Source organism: Leptopilina boulardi, unplaced genomic scaffold, assembly GCF_019393585.1.
Source record: "Leptopilina boulardi isolate dan_hultmark-lab unplaced genomic scaffold, ZJU_Lbou_2.1 LbouV2_278, whole genome shotgun sequence".
Lineage (NCBI taxonomy): Eukaryota > Metazoa > Arthropoda > Insecta > Hymenoptera > Figitidae > Leptopilina > Leptopilina boulardi.
Genome location: NW_026137838.1, coordinates 5,406,582 through 5,425,688, shown reverse-complemented (window position 1 = coordinate 5,425,688; position 19,107 = coordinate 5,406,582). Strand labels below are relative to the sequence as shown.

Here is a 19,107-nt window from a genome sequence, read left to right as displayed (position 1 = left end):
CACTGGTTTAGTGGAAAATTGGACACGTGAAATTTTCGTTAAAAAAAATTATTTAAATTCATCCAACTTCAATCATTAAATTAATTATCAATTTCTTATTATGTTTGTTTCATTTATTAACCATACAAAAAAAAAATTAATAATACTTCTATTAATTTGATTTAACAATCAATCATTTTATTCAAAATTAAATTATAAATAAATTTTTCTTACAAAGTTTTTAGAATATTATTAATTAATAATTATTATAGCAATACTGTTACAATGAATCAATTAATTTTAGAAATTATTTTTAAAAAAAATTGAATACACACATATCTAAAATACTGCTTTCGCTTCTGAAAAATCTTATTTTTAGAATTGTCTTCGTAATGTTTTTCTAGAAAAATTTTTTTTAAATGAAAAAATAAACAAATAATACAAAATTTATTAAAAATTTGATTAGAAAAATTCACCGCAATTGTTATAAACTTTAGGGCAATATTTTTGGGCAATTATTGAATAGGGCACTTGATCGCCAACTTTGATTTTTCTCTCGCGACTAAATTTATTCCACACGTGAATTGCTTTTGAATTTTTAATAATCTCCATTGTTTCACTCATGTTAACTGTTTCAAAGTATTTTGTCCAATTTCTAAAGCCAATTGGATAAAAAGCAGATGGTGGAAAAACCTTGAATCCAGTGCAACGAATTGGTATCATATCGCGAGCCTTTAATAAATAATAAAAATTAATTTTATTTATATTCTTGTTTAGAAAAAAAAAAAAAAAAAAAATTCATATCATCTTACATATTTTGTATCACAGAGTTTTTGTAGGATTCGTGTTATCACTCCTGGTCCATTATTACCCCAAACATTGCCTTTGAAATTTCTTTTTAAATCCCTCACACTAGCATCAGCTACTCTTCGACCCAAAGTGTCCATTCCAAATCCAATTACACCTGCTGCAACATCTTCCCAATCTTCTGCGCCAGCAAAATTTTTCAATTTTTCCAAAGATCTGGGAAAAAAAGTAAATATTTAATTTTATTATTATAAATATATAGAAAAAAAAAACAAAATTATTTTTTAATAATATAGAATACAATTACGTTGTGACAACGACATCTAAATCCAAATAAATACCGCCGTATTTCCATAATGTGAGATACCGCAAAATATCAGACATGTGGCTTTTTGGCCAGTGACTTGTTCTCAAAATACCACTGTCAAACCATTCTTCCAATGGCGTATGCTTTACATAATTATTCATATAAAGACGTCGAATTTTGATATTTTTATAACTCAATAATTGTCTTATTATTTGTTTTGATGAATCGGAAATTTTTTCTGGACTCATAAATAATAAATAAATTGACATATTTGGATTCATTTTTGCAGCTGATTCCACGGCACATGCTTGTCTTCCATTTAACATTAAACCCTCGTCACCGTAACATGATGTTTCGTGAAAAAAAATATTTTTCCCAAAATTTGATCTCTCAATGTCTAAAAATGACAAAAAAAAAACAAATGAATTACTGTAATTACAAAAACAATGTAATATTTAAAATTAACAATACCTTTTGATGCGTCAAATTCCTGTAGTCCATTAATATCAGACGTTTTGATATAACAAGATATGTCACGTTCATTGCGAGAAATCATAAGGGGTAAAATTATTTGACTAAAATCACCATCATTTGAAATTACAAAAATAAATAAAATAACGGCACATATAAAACTCAATAATAATCTTTTTTTCATTTTTTGTGACATTTATTAAAAATTTGTTGCGTCTCTAATCTCTCATTTCTCTCTCGCACTTTTAATGTAGATTTATCTAGATATTATGTATCTATGTAATTATTCTCTCATGTTTATATTATTTTTCTCCATTATCTTAATTTTTCATTACACCTTATCAATTATTACTGATAACAACCTTATATTTCTTATAGTATTTTCTATTCTTATTTAATTGGAAAAAATTGGTTTGACAAAACTATATGTCAAAAATAGTAAAACATTCTTTTTTTATGGCACTTTTTGATCATTTTACGAATATTTAAAATAAAAAATGAATTCTTACATTTTTTTTTTATCACAATATTTGATCAATAATTGTTGGGGTGGGAAGATCAATTTTCAATTCTCGTAACATCACTCAAGAAATAAATTTTGTTGTCCTTTACATTCGACTATTAAATTAAGTTGGCAATTAATTTGCTTTGATTTATTTTTTTGTCTTTTTGTAACTTTTTAAATGTTGAGATGTATACTGATGTGCTTGATTCTGTCAGCTCTCTCCCACTCACCAAACTAGAGATAAGAATATGTTATATAGATAAGATATTTCAAACCCAAGTAACAATTTTTAAGGTATAGTTGCAGACATTTTTATATAATCGATAGAATTTCATGACTGGATTTTACATATGGTTATATTGATTATTTGCAACATCATTGATATATTTAATATTTCCGTTTATAGATTAGATTTTGTTTTTCTCCAATGTGTACTGTTTACAATTATTTTCCCCTGCGAATTTAAAAAACTAATAGTGAATAAAAATGGTAATATAAAATAATACATATACAAAAATTAAAGTATAAAATATAAAATTACAAAAAACAACACAAAGGTATACGGAATATTTACGTTTATATTTATTATGTAGTGTAAATTTATTTTTATTAATTTAATACTTTTTTTATAATATTTATATAATATTTTAAACTTACGAAACTTAATTATCAATTTTTCTTTTCAATAGATAAACGTGAATGTATTATTATTTTTTATTTATATTTCAAGGCTATGAAATGATTAATAATTATATTAATTTATAAAAAAAAACATATAATTACTTTTTTTTTTATTCACTATTAGTTACAGTATTTAAGTTTGCGAAAATTGTAAAACTTTGTAAAGGTACACAATTGAGGAAATAGATATTAATCTTATAAAAAAAACAAATAAAAATAAATGTTTGAAATTCTCCTTTTTGCAAAAAATTTTTTTTTATTTTTTATTTGCAAACAATTTTTATATTTGTTTATATATGAACTAACAATAATAAATTGTCTATTCCATTTTTCTATTTGTGTAACATGTTAGTTTATCCATAAAATCATTACCTTATGTAACAATACAATATACATTATATACTAAAAAAAAAAACACACCTGAGTAAAGAAAAAAAAAACTTTTTTACCTATACTGTGTAAATATTTCAAATATATCTGATAATTTTATTTTTAAAAAAATACTTAACAACAATGATCAGAATAAACATTTTTAAATTTAAAAATAGAATTATAGAACGTAAATATTATACTTACAAAACATTTAAATTCCAAATTTTAAGACAGTGTAACAAGTTCAAATCACTTTACTGTTTTTTTTTTTTTTGTTTTGAATTCAGAAAGTAAGTTAGCAATTCTGTAAAATAAAAAAAAATTACCAATTCTAAAAAAAAAATACAAAAAATGTTTATGAATGTATATAAAATATATTTGTGAAATATTTTTTACTTACGTATTTATTTGCAAAAACGATTTATCAATATTAAATTATTATAAATATGTACTGCATTCCGTCAGATGATATTAAAATATGTCACATTTAAAAAAGTAAAACAAATGTTAATTAAAAATTCATTTCATAATTTAAGAAACTTAATTTTCTGTTTCGTCACTGTTGTTAAATTTAAAATAACATATATCACAAAACATAAAAGCAAACTTGGTTATGGACGTTTTATGTTGAAATAACTATATTTTCACAATATATAAAAGAATTCCATTTGTCAACAATTACACTGAGATTTTCACTGAATATTAGAAGGTCATTTCCTGTAAAATAATTCTTTTCTTTCTGGTGTTAACTTATATTTTATTGAAAGAATGAACTGTCTACAAAATCGTGTGATCCCACCGCATTGACACAACGGTGTAGTTAAGAAGGGTAGAAATGGTGGCGTCATCCCCCTCCACTTCAAACATCCCCCTTTTCATTCTATGAGCTTGTAAAATCTTCGTATACAAACTGAATCGTACAAAATATTTCAATTGATCTTTTTTAACAATTTACCAATAATTCATTAAAATTTTAAACATAAAAATGAATTAAAAATAATTACCTCTATTAGTAAATTATTTTTAATTTTATCAATATAATACAATTTGAAAATCATGTTTAAAAATATTTTTTATTAAAATATTCATTTGAATATTTAAATAATAAAATTAAAATAAGGAAAATATGTTTTAATTTTTCCGGAAGTAATATTGTATTTTAGTTACAGCCCTGATAACTTGACGCGCATGCACTAACGGGGTATATTTCTATTTTCTTTAATTATGAATCTTAAGACAGTCATCGAATTGTAAATAGACTATTTTTAATTTGTAATAATAACATATCAAGGACATTAAATTCTCGAGTTAACAATAATTTTAAAATTATTTACAAAACAATTAATTACAAGTTTTTTTTTAATTGAAGAAACTAATACTATTGTTAATTACAAATTTTTATTTATTTTATACTTTTTTTTTTAATCATTATCATATGTAACCGAGTTACAGGTTTTTTTTTTATTTTTGTATGGTTGGTTGCATACTTTACATTCAGAAGTCAATTATTAAATTACTAAAAATTTCAATAAATTAATTAATTTTAATTATTTATTTATTTTAATATTATTATTATATACGTTTTTAAATTTTTGATTTAATATTTAAATTTTATTTTAAAATTTAAATAGTTTCCCGTCAGTTGATAATATAGATTCTGTTGATTATTAACATTAGAATTAATATATTAATAGAATAAATATATTTTAATTAAAAGTTGAAAGAAGTGTATAATTTTCAAATTGAATATTTACTGATAATATATTTTACATGAAATATTAGATTTATTAAAAAAAATATAATATATTGAATATTTGAAATTCATTAGTTTCGCGCGCCTGGTGCAGATGGCGTCTGCGCCTAGTTTCACTCTAGTAACGCCGCCATTTTGAGAACTCATTCCGTCCTTGACGTTGGCGAAAAGTAGTTGCACATCTTATAGGTTTTCTAATTAATTAAATAGTAATTACAGTAAAGTTATCTTCAAGTATTATTATTCCTATTGTTTTTAATCGTAAAATACAAAACGTAACATTATAATCAATATTATCTCGTTTTCCTTGATTTTAAGAACGCCATGTTTGACAAATTTTCAACTGCATTGAAATTCATAAAGTTTTGACAAATTTATAAAAATTATAGTTTCTTTTCACTAAAAAATAATGTTTACAATAATTGTTATACGAATTAGTGATAAATTATGAAAAAAGAAATATTTTGCAAAGTCAACATAACCTGAAAATTGCAATTCTTGAAAAAGTAAAAGAAAAAATTATTCTTGTTTTAAGTTTTAAAATTGTTAAATTATTTTCGTAAATTTAAAAACTGGTTATAAATTTTCTGGATTACATACAGATGGCGGCATTTACCATTGTAAAAATATTTACCGACGCCATTTTCCAAGTCGACTACTTTTCGTCCATCAGTCGATGTTTCTAAAGTTTCAGTTTCTATCATATCAGAATTGTATTTATTTTACTTAAATAGTTAAAATTTATATTAGTGAGTGTTTTTTAATGAAAAATTAATATTTGTTGAAGTGTTTTATTGTTCTTGACACGTGTTGTGAAAAATTTTCAACAATTGCATAAAAATCACAATTAAGGTAAAAATCCACTTGTTTATTTTTTAAGAAATTTAATTAAATTTTATTTAGATACTTAGCATGGTTTGATGAAACAAAATTAAAAATTTTCATTGAGACATTTTGAACATAACCCTACTTTCCCGCGTGTGTTAGAAATTAATTAATATATATGCCATGTACAGCAGCACCAACGCTGTGTATACATGCAGTTGTCTGCCAAAAACATTTCGCCGATTAATTCTGGAAATTAGAGCGATAATTTTTGTTTTTATCAGTGAATTTTGTGTTTAAGTTTAATATTATTGACCCCTGTGTTTTGTTTTTGTTTCCCAATTCCGGTAAGATTTGTATCGTTTCTTTATTTTTCGTTTTTTTTCAATAATTTTGACATGGCGTTGACATCGCGGCTCGAGGTCCTAATAAAAAATAATTCGCGAATAAAAATTTCATACATATTCACATAATTATAGTTACAAGATTGTGGATAAATTTTATAGGTCTATGCATTCGTTTTTAGAAATGATTGACAATTTCTTTGTGTGCCCATAAATATGATACTTTATTGATAATAGAAAAACCTGTTTTCATATTGTGAATCCACAAGTGGTTGTGTGGTTATGAATTGTCTTGTTCTTTCGCACGAGTTAATATATACGTGTATAAAATGAAATTTATAAAAAATTTATTATTTTTATAAATTTGTGTTTATAGACATAATTTTTTTTGTCCTTTTTATCTAAACTTTAATTTAAAGAATTTATCAAATGAACTGCGAAATTTGGTATTGTTTTGTTTTTTCATCTTTTTTTACATTTGTTTATTTTGAATGAAAGTTTTTTGTTTATGAAAAAAAATATTGATTTTTTTTAAATTTACCTTTTTTTTATATTAATAGTTGGAAGAAAATACAATTTTCTTTTCTAATTATTTACATTACTGAGAAATCAGTTCTATTGTCATAATTATTTTAAGAAATGTGTTTTAGGAACTGCTAATTTTTTTTTCTCTACTTTTAATTGATTCAAATTTAATTTTTCTTATGAAAAAATTTTTTCTTTATATTAATTCTTTGATTTTTTGTTTGTTCCAGAATATTGCTGTTCAGTTTTCCAATTCCTTTTTTCTTCCGGTGAGTTTGATTACTTTTTCTTTTTTGGTTATTTTGGTGAGTTTTGATTTTATAATTTTTATATTATATAATTTTATTATTTTATATTTATATATTGTGAATATATATCAGATATTTAGCGAATCTGATTTATCTCAAAAGCAATATTTAGTACATTGGTTTGATAAAAGATGTCACTACCAATATGAATTTGCAAAATTTTGATTTGAATTTATCATGCATCACGTTATTTAATTATTTTATATTCTATAATCAATTGTTCACGTTGACTCATTAATATTTAAAACATGATTTTCTTTAAATAATCCTTTTTTCTTGATTGGCGAGTTTTTAAAATACAAATTACAAGATAATCAATCATCAGGCGATATATTAGATAACGTATAATTTAAACGTCTTATAGTATTTGTCTTTTTTTTTTTTATTCTTAATGTTAATTAACGTTGATAAATAAATAAATGATTAGGCGTTTTTAAATGTTAAATAATTAATTTTAGAGAATATGAATAATTAAATGATTTAGTGATGCATATAAATAATTTTTTTTTTTTTTTAATTAGAAGAATAAAATAAATCAATTTTGAATAATAATTCAAATATGAAGGTTAGGTGGTTAGGAAAATAATTCTTGTTTTTTATTCTGAAGATTAATAATATCTAATTAATCGTGTTTTGCGTAGTTAATAATTGAAATATATTTTAGTATCGATTAAGAAAATTAGAAAAGTTGATACAAGAGGAAAAATAGGCAAAGTTTGTAATTGTTTTTCTTTTTGTTCTGAGTTTTTGTATTTTTTAAAATGTAAGAAAGGTTTGTAGGGGGCGCGTGTCAGAAAAATGTTTTACTAGCCTTAATTTCGTTCGCTTTCAGTTTCACAGCCAATATGTCGGGCAGTAAATTTCGAACTTTCGCTCAGTTTTGGTTTTAGTCAACAACATTTTGTGAGTTTTTCTCTCACTCTATTTCTCACATTTATAGAAGAGGGAAAAAAAAAAAAAAAATCCCTAGATATTAATTTTGTAAATAACGAAAAACGAACTTTCCCTCTTCCCTCTTGTATATACCACCTTATTTCTTACAAAGCCGTCAAAGTTTTTCCTTTTTTTTTTCTTTTTTTTTACGAGCATACCAAGGCCATAAGAAAACGGTAGCAATAAAGTATATAGTCAGCTTGAACCATATTTTATAATTCAATTTCTGTTTATTTTTCTCGAGACTCACAGGTTGGGCTTGACTCTGGATCTATAAAGGGAAAAAGCGTGAAATATCAGATGGATGTGAAAATTTTATTAAAAACTTTACTTTTTACTGTTCGATATGTCTGCTTTTCGAAGCTTGACTTCCACGAGGGACATAAAAGTTGACATGAAACTGCTTAAGGAAATGTGGAATTCTGTTGTATTTTCTTTTATTGAAGAATGAGAAGGGGGGGAATGTATCTTTGAGAAAAAAAAGCGATGTAAAAACATGGCAAGTTTTTTCCTATATAAGAATCCTTTTTTTTTTTCAATCGTATATTTATTTTCGCTTTTTTTGACAAATGAATAAATATTAAGAAAGTGACCTTTGCTATCTATGAATAAAACCAAGTCAATTTTTTTTTTTTTTTTTTTTTTTACTTTAAAGAAGGAGGAATAGCTAATTTGAATAATAAATATATACACTTACTATTCACGTGCGTAGAAAACTAATCGCATCCTATTGTTAAAAAAAAAAAAAAAACATTCCGCAAATCGTAATCTTTTGTCATGAGATTTTTTGTTCTTTTTCAAGGACAAGGGTAAATAAAATTTTTGAGAAATTTTTTTCTTATATTATATATATAGGATAATTTGAAATTTAAAGGTGTATAATTTAATCCTAAGTTGAAAATTGATCAACCAGTTGACCAGTTACTTTGAATTACTTTGTCGTTGTAAAGCACCCTACCGTGAAAATACACACAAGTCGAAGCCTACGTCATACCTTGGTGTACGTACATTATTCATTGACATCGGTGAAAAGGGCGCCGGCTCTGTTACGTATTCTACGGGTTATTATGCCCTCTAAATGTTTAATGTGTTTGCCTTCCTTCGCTAGCCGCCGCGGCTTTATGTTTTACTAAGTAAATTACTGTTTTTTTTTTTTTTTTTTTTTTTTGTTCCTCCACGTTAATGTTGGCACAATCGATTCGCGCTCCTGTATATCCCCCTTTTCTCTCTTCACCTACCACCCCTTTTTTTTCTTGCCCCCCACCCCCTCTTCTTCACTGCCAACACCCCTTTACCAGCTTCTTTCTTTACCCTCTTTTTGCTCTGACCCCTTTTACACTCTTCGCCACCATTCTCGTCTTCGCCTACGAATTTTTGTACGAAGTTTATCAAATATTTAAAAACTCGTTCGCGTCTCTTTTTTATCTCTCTTTCTCGTTTTTTTTCTCTCTCTCTCTCAACACCCAGTCGAGAGTAATTTAGTCATATCGTCTCTTTTTTTTTTTTTTTTAATTGAAGTCGGACTGGACCTTGGATTTATTTTTTTTTGCAAAGTATTCTATAATATTGCCTTCCTTTCTCTGGGGGAGAGGTTTTTTATGGTATAGTGGCTTTTTGAGAAAAATTATGACGAGAAAGGAGCCGCGACGAGACAACGCTTCCGGTCGCGTGAGTCGTTTCAAGAAACTTGTGGATAAATTGTTTCACTTTTGATATTTCCGGTATTATAGATTTTTCTTTTTTTATTGTTGAGACTCATATATGATTGTTCTCGGTGTTATTTTCTCAAACAATATAAATCTCTAATTCATCTCATCTCTCTTTATTATTATTAATGTAAAATTTAAAAAAATTAGAATTTTTTTTTAAATTACTTATTATTGTTTTTTTTTCCTAAAGAAGCGAGTTTCATGTTAAAAGTTGTGTCAGAAAAGTTTGTGTATGTTTTTTTATTTTATTTTATTTTATATTTGAATTATCGGCTGTAAAAAAAAGTTTATTTTAAAATGCAATTTTACATTATTAGAGTTCCCCATAGGGGATTCCAGAAAAGCAGAGAATAAAAAAGTTGTCAGAGAAGTTTTTAAGAACTTTCGAAAAAGTTGGAAAATTTTATTACCGCTTAAATTACCATTTTAATGAGACTTGAGGTTGAAAATTTTTAATATTTATTTCAGTTTCAGGAAATGCAAATATAACAATGATATATTATATTATATAAACTGTCAACAGATTCATAGAAATTATTTTCAAAAACGAAATATTATATTAAAAATTCATTTTTATTGAATTAATTAATTTTAATTAATTTTTTTTAAATGTAATTTTAAATATTTTAAATGTTTTAAAATATTGTTTTTCTTCGAGAAAATTGATAATATTTATACTTATGGTATTCTTTCACTTTCGTTTTTTTATATTCTTCTTTTTCTTCTTTGACACTTTTTTTTTACACGCGCTTTTTGGTAAGAAATTCCTAACTGTTTTTGAATCGAATTCAACTTTGTAATGGTTTTTTCGCGGGAATAATCAAACACGTTTAGTGATGATTGCAATATTTTTCTTTATGATTTCGTTTGGTTGGGATTATAGTCGATGAACACCGTTAAATAAGAACTGCACACGAACGCCTTTCATGTCCCTATCCACCGCATATATAAGAGTAAGAGGAAAAATAATTAAGTTCGCATTCCAAGCTATCTAGAGCATACAATGTCAAAACAATAAACTGTTTATCGCCTTAGCGGTACTCTATTCTCTCCCTCCCCCCCCCTCTCTCTTTTTGTTGAAATAATATATTTTATTGTCATTACATTTTATCTTCAATGTAGTTACAAGATATATATTGTATTTCAATCAGCATCCTTTATGGTCCATATGGGGCATTCCACGGGAGATTTTCATTGAAATTTTTTTTCGAAATCTATATGAAAAATAAGGATATACGTATTTTTTTATTTTTTATTTGATAAAAATGAAGGAAGTTATGATTTTTTGAAATTTAACGTCAACGATGGAAGTGTGTTTTTGGGACATTTTTTAATCTATTGTACTAATAAATTAAAAATTATTATTATTATAAATTATTATTATTATTATTATTTTTATTAATTATTATTAATTATTATTAAATTATTATTATTATTTATTTTTTATTATTCATTTGTTTTTTTTAAATTTCATAAAAACATACTAAAAATCGTTGCGTTGAGCTTAAAAATTGTAAATAGTAACTTAAAAACTAAAAGTACCACTTTCGCAGATAGGGGAAAAAATTCTTCAGTCACCAGAGATTGTAATGCAAAACGAAACTGAAGTACGCAACGTTTATATAAACGATTTTTAAAGAAATAATTTTTTAAAATAAAAAAGTCTATGATTTTTTGTCTAAAAAATATTTTTTTATAATTTGTTGATTAATGAAAACTACAAGAAATATTTTTTAGGCAAAAAATTATAGAATTTTTCATTTTAAAAAATTATTTTTTTAAAAAAAATTAAAAAAACGTTTATATAAACGTTGCGTACTTCACCTTCGTAATGCAAAAAAAAAAATTGAAAATCGAAAGTGTCTCTTTTGAATTTAAGAAAAAATGAACAAATTTCATATATAGCATAATTTTTAATTTATTAGTACAATAGATTAAAAAATGTCCCAAAAATACACTTCCATCGTTGACGTTAAATTTTAAAAAATCATAACTTCCTTCAATTTTATTAAATAAAAAAATAAAAAAATACGTATATCCTTATTTTTCATATAGATTTCGAAAAAAAATGTTTCGGGGAAAAAAAAATTTTCAATGAAAATCTTCCGTGGAATACCCCATATACTTGATTTCTTCTTATGTCCAAATTATTTTGTTTTATTTGCAAATTTCTTTTAAAAAGAAAAATGTTTTTTTTATCATTGAAATAAATTTCTTTAAATTGAAATATATATTATTAAATAATCAATTTTTTAATAAATAAAATATGTCATTGTCAGGGGAAAAAAAACTGAAATTCTATGGATGTACTATAACAATGTAGATTTAAAATCCTTTGTGTTATATATACACGCGTTTATAAAAACGAGTAACATTTATTTTTTAAATTAAAATTTCTTTTTTCTTTTTTTTTTTTTTAAATAGCCCTTTCTTCAAACCGCATGTTTTTGCGCAATGAATTCCTGTCATGCTAATAATAATTGTTTCTCATCGTATGATATTTTTTTTTTCTCGCTCATCGTATAACCATATTATACCCTGTTTTTTTCCCCTCTCACACGACATATTTTACCAACAATAGAGGCCTGACAATGATTTTGAATAATACATGTTTTAACGATTGTGAATTTGTTGAATCGCGAAAGAATTCCACGCATTGTTCGACGACATCGTGATGGATTTCTAATAATTAGTGTACCCAGAGGAAATTAAAATTGTCTGACATATATAAAAACGTTGAAAATTCATTTTTGTTTTGCAATGAAATTAAAATATATACAAATTTTTGGTGAGAGTAAAATATATATTTTTTTTTAATTAAACATTTTTTGTTTGTTAAAATCTGATACAGGAACGATAATGAAATTTAAACTTCTCTAAATTGTATATATACTTCTTTTGTTTCTTTTTCGTTAAATAAAGAAATACCACCCGCAATATATTATTATAGTCTAAAAAGTATATATCACATAATTTGCTATCTAATCAGATTGCCATGATATTACAAATTTTATTTTTTTTTTTAGAATTGAAATAGATAAATAAGATGACATCTGTTTATAGCTTTTAAATCAGATAACAAAATTTTTCATTCCCTTGTTTAAATAAAAAAGCGAGGTTAGGAAAATCACTCCGAAATGCATTTTATTGAAAGTGTAACTTGGCCTAGTTCTTTATCTAACGAAATATATTTATAATTTTTAATTTTAGTTTAGATAACGGCTCTCTTTACTTTTGTATCTTTTGATAAATAAAATTTGCTTTTCGCAAAAGTATTATATTCATACTAAATATATATATATATATATATTCTAATACGAAATCTTTATAATAAAGATAAATGTTCCAAGAATTCAAAATATGAACAATAATATAATTTTTTTTTTATAAGTTTCGATGTCAATAAATAGTTGTTTAAAAATCATTTATCAAAAATAATCTCGAGGCACTCTTGTTTTAAATCTTTCTTTATCATTCTCGTATTTATTATATTTAATTAAAAATAAAATATAGACAAGATGTTAGTATAATTAGGAATAATTTTACACTGAAAAAAAAATTTATTTGATTTAAATACTCGATTACTTGAGTATTATCAAATAAATATTTATACTGGAACCAAATAATTTTTATTTGAATTAAATAAATTGTATTTGAACCAAATAATTTTTTTTTGAATTAAATAAATTGTATTTGAACCAATAATTTCTGTACTTGAAACAAATACCATTTAATTGACTCAAATAATAATTATTTGATAATAGTCAAGTAATCGAGTATTTGAATCAAATAAATTTTTTTTTCAGTGTAATTGATGATTCAAATAATAAAATATTATTAAATATTGGTAGAAACTTTACTATTTGAATTAGCAATTAGTAAAAAATAACCAAATAAAAGTAAAAAGTAACTAATTTTTAGTATGAAGTAACTAATTGTTAGTAGAAAGTAACTTAAGAAGGAGTAAAATTTTACCAATAGAATTAGTTACCAAAAATTTTAGTTATTTTAATAGAAATTCAAAGTGAATTTAACTAATAATTAGTTATTTTTATCTAAAAAATACTCGATTACTTGACTATTATCAAATAAATATTTATTTGTAGGGTCAACTGGGGTAAATCCGAACGCTTTTAGTAAGTTTCAACAATAACATAAGTTTTTTCTTTAAAAAAAAAATACTTCCGGTATTCTGGTGCATGAAGTTGTTACTTTACTTCCATAGAACAATTTTATGGGGTAGAAAAATTTTTTGATAAATTACAATCGCAGGAAACTTAGCGTTCGTATTTACCTCGATACTTTGCAACTTTCCTAAAATATGGGGGTAAATACGAACGCCACTGTATTTCAGAAAAATCTTAGGGAAAATAAATTTAAAGTATTGCAATTGTTAAACTTATATAAAAACTCAAAAAAAATACGATAATAAACCTATTATGTAATAATGCATCATATATAAATACAAAAATCAAACAGGTTAAAAATTAAAATGCATTACACAATTAAAACCTTCAATAACTTTATCAAATCATAACGGATTTTTGCAAAACTTGGTACAGAAAGTATTTTGGAGTGATTGAATGTAAATACAAAAATAAAAGTCAAATTTTTTAAATTCAAAATGGCGTACTTTCCTAAAACTTATTTTTAAAAATGATCAAATTTGCTAACCCTGAAACCCCCCGAGTAACAATTTTCGAGCGAATCCAATGAATTTTTTAATTCTCGTCCGCCATTTTGAATTTTGAAAAACTGACTTCAAATTGGTAATTAGCGACCCCAAAAACCGTAGAATACCAAATTTTATTAAGATCCTGAAAAACTTTTTTCAACAAACCATTTGGCAAAAAAATTGAAACACTCCTTCGAGAGAACAGAGATTAAGTTTCTGCTTATTAATTACTAACGAGGATACGTATAGAAAGAAAAACTTTTTTCTATGTACTTTTATAATGTTAAAATAATAGTGTAATGAAATAAAAACAATTTTGTGTGGCTCTGATGTAAAAAAAAATTATTGAAAATACCGTTCGGATTTACCCCAGTTTTCCAATTTTTTTGGGTAAATACGAACGGTCTGATATTATTAATAAAATTTTACAGAAGGCAAAAATCAAATATAGTTTCTGTTCTAGTATTCATAACAAACAATTATAAATAATAAAATGAATTTTTAGCTTCTTTTTCTTCAAATACGAGACAAAATACTGAAAGAGTGTCATCTTTGATTTTCAATCTTTTTTGCAATACTTGTTATCTTTGTTTATGCTGTTGCTAATTAACAAACAAAAAATGGGATAATACTTAGAATCTCTTCAAGAGGATCTGAGGTAAAAATTCTCATATCGAACTTATTTTTAAAAATTTTAATTAAGCTGAAATAATTAGCGTTCGGATTTACCCCCCGTTCGGATTTACCCCGACTGACCCTATCAAATAATTATTATTTGAGTCAATTAAATGGTATTTGTTTCAAGTACAAAAATTATTGGTTCAAATACAATTTATTTAATTCAAATAAATATTTATTTGATAATAGTCAAGTAATCGAGTATTTGAATCAAATAAATTTTTTTTCAGTGTAATTATAGGTCGTTTATTGATTTAATAATAATTTATTAGTTTAAATATAAATAATAAATTTAATATAAAATTTTTAGTTCTGTTTATAAATTTTTATTTTCTATGATTAGGATCATTCATTTGTTTATTAATATTGATATTCTTTTGTTTTCTTTATTTGACAGTTGATTTTCATTTTTTATCGTATTTTTGTGTTATCTCTCTACGTGGTGTTGTTTATGAATTTTTGACCTGGCTAATAATTCTGTCGTTAGTAATGCAGAAATAATTGGGATGTATTAGACTGTTAGTGGCTAATGTGATGCGAGCGAGCGAACAAACGAGAGAGAGAGAGCGAGAGAGAGAGAGAGAGAGGGAGAGGATTTGCAGGTGTTGTTGCAGGTGAAGATAGGTGCAGTTTGTTGGGGATGGATTTCAGAACATTGAGAGGGAGTGCGATGCACCACGAGCATTAAATATACACGCTGATTTGTTGCCCACGGATTGTCACCTCTGATAGCTTTCATTTTGTTATATCGACTTTACCCACCGTCATTCGCTTCGTTTCCACTGACAAAAAAGGTCTTTCGGTGATCTCTCACTACACCTTTCTGATGGACTGTTTCGTATCATTTGTTTCGTCATTTTTTTTTTATTTATTTCATTATTATTTTTACTATTTTTATTATTTTTTTTTTACTATTTTTATTATTTTTATTTTTACTATTTTTATTATTATTATTTTTTATTCCATTGGATTAGTAGAAAAAAAGGATAACTCGAGAAAAGTTGTTTGTAGGGCTGTTAATAAATTATTTATATATATTTTATTTAATATTTACATATTTTCTATTCATTAAAAGGATTAAATCTTATGTAATAAATTATTACACAGTTCGACAAAATTTTGCCACAAGATTAAACGATGGTGATTCTTATAGGATTTTTGACGTAGATTACGAATCTGTAAATGAAATTGTCCCATCACGTCTCAATTTTGAGAAAAACTGTCTGAAAGTGTCAAAAAATCGCATTTTTGGCACTTTTTGAAGCACTATAAAAAAAGAACGCGACGTGATAAACGGCTCAAATATGGCTTAAATAAGAGCTAGTACCCTCAACTTTAACCTCCAAAAGCAAAAAACCATGTACCAAGAACTCAAAATTGTGGGCAACATTTTTTTACCGCGTGCGCGTCCAACAGATATTGTTCCCACGATAAAATGAAATAAATTGCTGAAAACGTCGTCAAAGACACAAGATCGATTTAAATTAACTTCAAACTGGTTACTCGGGGGTTTTCGGGGTCGCTGATTACGAATCTGATGTTAGTTTTTAAAAATCCAATATGGCGGATCCAATATGGCGGACGATTTTTGGATTAACTTAAGGGGTCTACCCACTTTAGACGCGCTAAAATGAAGGCTGTTTTCAAGAATTTTTCTAATTGGTTTATATTATAAATATTGACATATAAGTTGTTAGACTAAAGAAATACACTTCCGAAATACATGAAAAAATTTTTGTTATTTGTTTTTTTTAAATTTTATATGCATGCAAATGGTAGTTGAAAATAAATCCCCCAAAAACGATGGGTCCACGCTGTTGATGAAATCTCTGACATGGATTGTCCGAAACCAAAAAATCAAAAAGTTTTGGATTCAGTGTGGTAATAGCTATAGCGCATATCAAGGGATTTTTTATTTTTGCAAAATTGACAAAATGGCGGACATTTTTCGAAAAATTAAAGAAAACCGTGTGTTAGTTTTTTCGAAAAATGTCCGCCATTTTGTCAATTTTGCAAAAATAAAAAATCCCTTGATATGCGCTATAGCTATTACCACACTGAATCCAAAACTTTTTGATTTTTTGGTTTCGGACAATCCATGTCAGAGATTTCATCAACAGCGTGGACCCATCGTTTTTGGGGGATTTTTTTTCAACTACCATTTGCATGCATATAAAATTTAAAAAAAACAAATAACAAAAATTTTTTCATGTATTTCGGAAGTGTATTTCTTTAGTCTAACAACTTATATGTCAATATTTATAATATAAACCAATTAGAAAAATTCTTAAAAACAGCCTTCATTTTAGCGCGTCTAAAGTGGGTAGACCCCTTAACATATTAGTCTGAAAATCATTACTTGGGGGTTTTCGGGGTCGCTGAATAGGAATCCGATGTTAGTTTTTCAGAATCCAATATGGCGGAACTAACATGGCTTGACTATTAAATTACTACAAATTTTTTTGAAAGGAGTTATTTAATGAATAATTTAATTTTTTCTTTTTTACGCAGTTACATGAACCTTCTTTTTACTAATCCAATATAAAAAAAACTTTATTGAGATAAAAATGTGACGTTTCGTTTATTTTGCACCATTAAGGATTTTAATTTTATTTCTTTTACATTTTCAAGGAGTTCAATTGATGAGCTCGCTGTCAGTTTGTTTCTAATTTTTTGTGGACGAAAAAAGTAGACGTTAAAAATGAAGCTTGATGTTTTCTGTTGTTTTCATTTTCACGCCGTATTAATTAAATCTGTTTGACAATATAACAAAAATTAATTAAATTTATTTTAAACCTAGTAACCATTTTTTATTAAAAAAAACGGTTTCCTCTTATAAATGACGTGGAGGCATGAAAATAATTACTAAAATTACTAAAGTCTGCGAAAATCAAGAACTATTTAAAAATTCGCTCGCCAAATTCGATTCGCTATCTTGTATTTAAAAATTTTTAAGTCAAATTCATAATTTGCAATCTCAAAACTTTTTATATACTCAATTTAATAAAAAACCATAAAATCTTTAAGCATCAGATTCGTAATCAACAACCCCGAAAACCCCCGCGTAACGATTTTCAGACTAATATGTTAAGTTATTCCAAAAATCGTCCGCCATATTGGATCCGCCATATTGGATTTTTAAAAACTAACATCAGATTCGTAATCAGCGACCCCGAAAACCCCCGAGTAACCAATTTGAAGTTAATTTAAATCGATCTTGTGTCTTTGACGACGTTTTCAGCAATTTATTTCATTTTATCGTGGGAACAATATCTGCTGGACGCGCACGCGGTAAAAAAATGTTGCCCACAATTTTGAGTTATTGGTACATGGTTTTTTGCTTCTGGAGGTTAAAGTTGAGGGTACTAGTTCTTATTTAAGCCATATTTGAGCCGTTTATCACGTCGCGTTCTTTTTTTATAGTGCTTCAAAAAGTGCCAAAAATGCGATTTTTTGACACTTTGAGCCCGTTTTTCTCAAAATTGAGACGTGATGGGACAATTTCATTTACAGATTCGTAATCTACGTCAAAAATCCTATAAGAATCACCATCGTTTACTCTTGTGGCAAAAAAAAACCTAAATTTTGTCGACCAGTGATTACTGTTAGAAAGGAAATTCCTTTTTATTACATAAAGATTAAAAATTTAATATGAAAAAAATTTTTTTTTTCCTGTTTTATAATGTAAATCCGACGTTTTTAATAGTAATAATGGAAAAAATAATTGTTGGAAAAAATTCTTATTTATTTCTTAAAGATGAAAAATATTTCCTACACTAAAAAAAAATTATTTCATTTAACTAATTGACTATTATCAAATAAATATTTATTTTTATTAAATTTTATTTTACATTTTATTTGAGTCAATTAAATAATATTTGCTTTAAATAAAAAAATATTGGTTTGAATACAAAAATTATTTGTTCAAATACAGAAATTATTGGTTTAAATACAAAAATTATTCGTTTAAATGCAAATATTATTGGTACAAATACAAAATTTATTGGTTCAAATACAATTTTATACAAATAAAAATTATTTAATAAATATTTATTTGATAATAGTCAAGTAGCTGATTATTTGAATGAAATAAAATTTTTTTCTTTTTCAGTGTAAAGAAATTGATTTAACAATATTAGAATGAATGGTTTGGAGAAATTTACATTTGTCGTATTGTTCTGTCCCTTTTGTAAAATATCCCCGTAGTTGTATATATATATGTATATCCTATACGT

The 19,107-nt window shown here is 25.5% G+C and overlaps 1 protein-coding gene across 1 annotated transcript; it reads right to left on the bottom strand.

Annotated features, from left to right (window-relative positions):
• Nucleotides 1-155: 155 nt before the first annotated feature.
• Nucleotides 156-3,961, bottom strand: LOC127281727 (lactosylceramide 4-alpha-galactosyltransferase-like). The gene is made up of 6 exons (XM_051305599.1): nucleotides 3,523-3,961; nucleotides 3,327-3,426; nucleotides 1,565-2,303; nucleotides 1,094-1,490; nucleotides 792-1,002; nucleotides 156-711 (listed from the first exon to the last, which is right to left on the bottom strand). The coding sequence occupies exons 3-6, from the start codon at nucleotides 1,758-1,760 to the stop codon at nucleotides 442-444; spliced, it is 1,074 nt and encodes a 357-aa protein (XP_051161556.1). The 5' UTR covers nucleotides 1,761-2,303; nucleotides 3,327-3,426; nucleotides 3,523-3,961; the 3' UTR covers nucleotides 156-441.
• Nucleotides 3,962-19,107: the final 15,146 nt, after the last annotated feature.

What these genes read in the sequence shown, in the direction of transcription:
- LOC127281727 (XM_051305599.1), bottom strand. Translation starts at nt 1,760, where the DNA reads ATGTCACAAAAAATGAAAAAAAGATTATTATTGAGTTTTATATGTGCC. An exon ending in GGAATTTGACGCATCAAAAG is followed by an intron (nt 1,491 to 1,564) that starts GTATTGTTAATT and finishes TGTCATTTTTAG; the next exon opens with ACATTGAGAGATCAAATTTT. An exon ending in AACTCTGTGATACAAAATAT is followed by an intron (nt 712 to 791) that starts GTAAGATGATAT and finishes TATTTATTAAAG; the next exon opens with GCTCGCGATATGATACCAAT.